The sequence below is a fragment of the Eutrigla gurnardus genome (assembly GCF_963514095.1).
Source record: "Eutrigla gurnardus genome assembly, chromosome: 4".
Lineage (NCBI taxonomy): Eukaryota > Metazoa > Chordata > Actinopteri > Perciformes > Triglidae > Eutrigla > Eutrigla gurnardus.
In genome coordinates, this window is record NC_139918.1 from 25,581,014 (window position 1) to 25,586,013 (window position 5,000).

Below are 5,000 nucleotides of genomic sequence, written 5' to 3' on the forward strand. Positions count from 1 at the left end.
AAACGAGGTAATTCGTCTCTCGATTACGAGTAATACCTTAATAACGAAGGTCTAGCGATTTTGATTGGTTCTGTATAAAGTCGTCCAGGTTTGATTGGTTCATCCAGGATTAATGAGACTGAGAGACCTAATTAAGGTTCTACAGCGTCCAGCTGATTTAATCGTTTCAGATTCAGGCCTAAAAATAAATGCTTACAAGGTTTAAACCATCAACCATTGTATGTTTATCCAGCAAAGAATGTCAGTTTGTAACCCTCAACCCCGTAAGGTCACAGGTCAACACACACAAACACCTACAAAGATCTGGCAAAGAACACAGAAGCACTTTTCTTGTTTTTTTTCCATTCAATTTATTTTGTTAGTTAAATTTCTATAGCAGGTGAGGGAACAGAACGGTCACACGAGGGTTTTCTTGAGCATAGTTTTCAGAAGTCACAGTGTTTTAGACGTGGACAAGAACATTTCTTTTTTTTTAAATGACGATGAAGAAGGAAGGGCCGAGAGGAAACTAAAAACAACACCTTCTCCTTCATGGTCCTCCAGCTGCACCATTCGCTCCAAAAAATAAAATAAAATTTAAAAAAGGCCTCTGCTCTTAAGTGTTGTCACCCCCCCTCCCTCCCACAACCCCCCCCCCATCCCAAAATGCAAACAAAACAACAAACTCCGCAACAAATAGATATATTTATATATAATATATATTCACTCTTTAAAAATAGAACTTCAGTCTAGATACTAACATCTGTACAAACTACAAAAATAAAATTTTAATATAAATAATTTATATGGCATGACATTAACATTTTTTTTCTTGAAATAAACTACAAACCAATGCAGGAGCCCCCCCCCCCTCCCTTTTAAACTGCTCACCTGTCTGACAACACCTGCTGGCGGTCGGGCTACGCGCTCAAACTGTAAATGGTGCTTCGCTTCACAACTGCACAGTAGCTACTTAACTCTTCCTTTTACATGTACAAAAGAAACCAAAGCTGCCACGTTAAAACAAAGAAAATCAAATCAAATAAAAAATAAATCCGGAAGTTTTCCCTGCAATTTAACCTGGCAGTGATGAGACCAATACTGAGCAACAACAATAAAAAGAAAACGAAACAAATAAAATGCTAAGAACGGAAGAAAATGTAATGTGGCTTATATGAGGTTTGTATTATTAGCAAGAAGAGTGAGCGTTATAATGAATGATGTAATATTTGCACAGGATCGCAAACAACCATGACGTAGCCAGCGAGAAAAAAAATAATAACAATAAAATAAAAATCACTCCCTTTGCATTGGATTTTTATAATTCCCTTTCAGAACACAAGAAGCTGAACAATTGTCAAACAACAAAGTGACAAATGTGAACTTCACCCCTCATGTCGAGCTTAAACACTGCAGAAGAAATACAAATAATAAAATCCTATCACAGCTCCTTCAAGTAGATTTAAAACTGCATGTTGGGACATCCAGACGGTGATTGGACATGATCTGATCACGTGACAGGATGGCGACGACCACGTCGGTCTAACGACGGGGACAAAGGGGAGGAGTTGAAGGCACGACGGTTACGACTGCTAATCAAACAGTATCTGCTGTGTAATAAAAAGTGTGTCAGACGCAGAATATCTCACAGTGTTTAACTGTGTGAAATATGCTGACTCGGCGGGAAGAGGAGGGGTACTGCATTTTCTTTTTTTAAGGCAAATCACTTAAAATTATTTTGAAGTGTAGCAGCAAAAAAAAAACATAAAACACTGACCATGTATGTTCAATAGCCTAATATCTTAATAACATCTCACTTTTTTGTGGACACTTTTTACATATAGCACATTTCTTATTCTATACACAGAGGGGCAACAAAAATAAAATAATTAAAAAAAATTCAACCGCCCCCACAAAAACAAATGTGAACTTTTACACAAGAGCATACCCAAGTTATACAGTACTCTTTTTAAATAGCTTCCTTCTTTTTTTAGTATTAAAATATATACTCATAGATTTATATAATTCTTAAAACACCATTTGTTTTCTTTATACGTCCTTGAAATAAATCTCTCTGAAGTCTATGTACAGTTGAGAGTTCAAGATGTGAGACGTGAGGACGTCGAGGTGCTCGGGAGCAGCAGCCGGGACTCGGACACTCAGAGACTCGGAGAGTCAGAGAGTCAGAGACTCGGAGAGTCAGAGACTCAGAGAGTCAGAGACTCGGAGACTCGGAGGGAGAGAGTCTAGCAATCTTTGGCTGCCTGGATCCTCAAACCACCTGGAAACCAAAAAGAACAGAGAGGAGTCAGACTAAACTCATTGAAACTCATGTATTTCCTGATTTGTCCTCCCGTTAAATATGCATATTTGAGCGGGCGACAGAGGTCGTGACCTCACCTTGCGTCTTGCCGAGTCGCTGCTGCGTCCGGCTCTGTGCCGCCTCCAGGTCCTGGAGCTCCAGAGAGTCTCTCTGACACGAAGAAAAGTTTGTTTTGTCACCACAAGTCCTCCTAGCAGCCTCGAAACAGTCCGACTCGCTGTCCGTGTCAAAACCTTCATGCATGTAGCCCTGGTAGGCCGCCCCCGGCAACGTCGGGTGCACGGCCACCGTCACGGACGCTGTGGCCGTTACCGTGGTAACGGAGCCCTGTTGCGGCGGCAGGGGCCCTTTAGTCCTGTTTGGCTGAGGCCCTCGGCCTCCGCTCTGCAGCCTGGGGCCGCTTTGACAAGTCCTCCCCGGGAAGTGAGCTCTGTCGCCGGGTAAGTGAGACGCCTGCGGCCTCTGGAGGCCCGGAGGCGCCGCCGGCTGCTCCCGCTTGCTCCCGTCCCAACATGTGACCTGGGAGCCGAGCGGCGGCTGTGCGTTGAGCGAATATTCATTTAGAGGCTCTATCCGTCCACCCGTCGAGTTTTCTTTGAATGGCTTCACCACCTACGAATCAGAACAGAATAAACGTCATTAAAAACATTTAAAAAGAAGTCATCATCAATAAAATACATTTGAAAGAAAAAATAATAATACCGGAAAACAAATAAACATACATTTGTAAATAAATGTAAACAATACATGAATTACATAAACAAACTATAACACTATATTTCTACTTTACATGATTGCATTTTATTAGCAATAATAATAATAATAATAATAATAATAATAATAATAATAATAATAATAATGATAACCCCATCAGATTGCTTTACATTCCCCTTCCTCCTTTCTATACCTCATGGAAATTATTATTATTATATACATCTTTTTTAAACTGCTGCACAAAGTCACATAAACTTTCATCATTTACTGTCAGAATAAAAACATAAAATCTGAATTAAACAGGATGGGTTTACCCCAACAAGTTTGTTCTAAATTTAGTTTCATTCTTATCTTATTGGACTTCATTGTAAAATAACGGTTAGGTCAATATTACAGTGATAATGTCCAGTGAGTCCTTGTTTGGGGCTTCAAATGAACATTTACAGATGGCTCATTGAGAAGAACGATATTTATCATAAATGATTGTATGGACCTGAGAATGGTGATGAAAAGAGGATTTAAATAAGGAGAAACCAGACATGTTTCCATGTCGTGTCCGTGCAGCGTACCGTGAGTTTGGGGAAGCTGGGGTTCCTGCTGGCCTCCAGCAGGATGTGAGAGGTGGAGGACGGATGCTGTGTGATGTAAGCGCTCCGGTCACAGTACTTATACTCCTCCTCGCCGATGCCCGACGTGCTGGTGGTCACCTCCGAGTAGTACTCCGAGTCCGAGGACTCCGAGAAGGCCTGCTGACGGGGCGGCCGCGGGTCGTGGTGGCCCGTGTAGTAGCCGTGGTGGGTCATCGGCGGGGGCAGCGGGGGCTCGGGGGACGGCGTCGGCAGGCGGCCAGCGGCGCCGTCAACCGCCGGCGTGACCTCGGCTGGAGGGCCCATCATGGACAGGAGGACCGGCAGGAGGACCAGGCCGTTCAGCATGCCCAGCACGGTGAGGATGGCCAACACGGCGAAGAAATACCTGCAGGACGGAGAGAGGAGGCTTGTTAGTGGATGCTTCCAAAGTCAAATTCAAGCACTTTTCAAGCATTTCAAGGTGCATTTCCATGCTTTCCAAGCCCCTTCCAGCTGTGGTAAACTCATAGAACACACTTTTCAAGCACTTTATTCTACATCCAAGCACTTTTCAAACCTTGAAAACACCACACTAAAATCCAAGTGTTTTCAAGGATTTCCAGCACCCGTATGAACCCTGATTAAAAACTAAACTGCTAGCTGGTAGCAGCTGCTAATTGTTAACTGCAGTTTGGATTTTTACTTGGAGGTCAGGATTCACCAGAGCACCTCTGTGTTTACACTGAACAGGTCTGCCTGCAACACACACCCACACACACACACACACACACACACACACACACACACACACACACACACACACACGGAAGGGAAGTAGCTCAGGGGGAAGAAGTCAGGGAAAGCCCAGTGTTTGTGTATCAAAGGCAGCGAGGGCAAATCTGATTCCTCACTCAGTCCAACTAAAACATGCTTTGATGCCTCCAATGCAGCTACAAGACTTTCTCTCTCAGCTCTGTGTTTCACTCTCAAACAGTGTGTGTGTGTGTGTGTGTGTGTGTGTGTGTGTGTGTGTGTGTGTGTGTGTGTGTGCGTGTGTGCGTGGAGCTCTGAGGAAGCCAGGGGTGGAGGCCGGCCACAAGAAAGAGCTCCCCAAGAAAATTAGAGAGGACTCCACTTAAACACTAACAGAAAGCAGAGAGAGGAGAGACAGTGAGATGCTAACCGCCAGCCAGACTTTAAAGAGGTAAAAAAAAATAAAAAATAAAAAAAAGAAGGAGGGAGGGGGGGGGGGGGATGATTGTTGGAATGAATTTAAAAAACGGGGGTAATAGCTGTGTGGTGGTCTGGAAACATGCTCCGCTCCTCTGAATGGACGACGATGGTTATTACTACTGTATCTGACAGGAAGGTCACTTTCCAGGAAAAGGTCTGTTCTCTTCCTTAACCTGTTTTCT

General features: G+C 43.5%; 1 protein-coding gene across 1 annotated transcript in view; it reads right to left on the minus strand.

Annotated features, from left to right (window-relative positions):
* Window positions 1–639: 639 nt before the first annotated feature.
* Window positions 640–5,000, minus strand: part of ptch2 (patched 2) — a 27,688-nt gene continuing 23,327 nt past the window's right edge. The window contains exons 20-22 of the mRNA XM_084007499.1: window positions 3,586–3,991; window positions 2,380–2,914; window positions 640–2,260 (exon numbers count right to left, since the gene is read on the minus strand). Coding sequence (XP_083863625.1) covers window positions 2,226–2,260; window positions 2,380–2,914; window positions 3,586–3,991 — 976 coding nt within the window. The 3' untranslated portion in view covers window positions 640–2,225. The remainder of the gene's footprint in view (window positions 2,261–2,379; window positions 2,915–3,585; window positions 3,992–5,000) is intronic.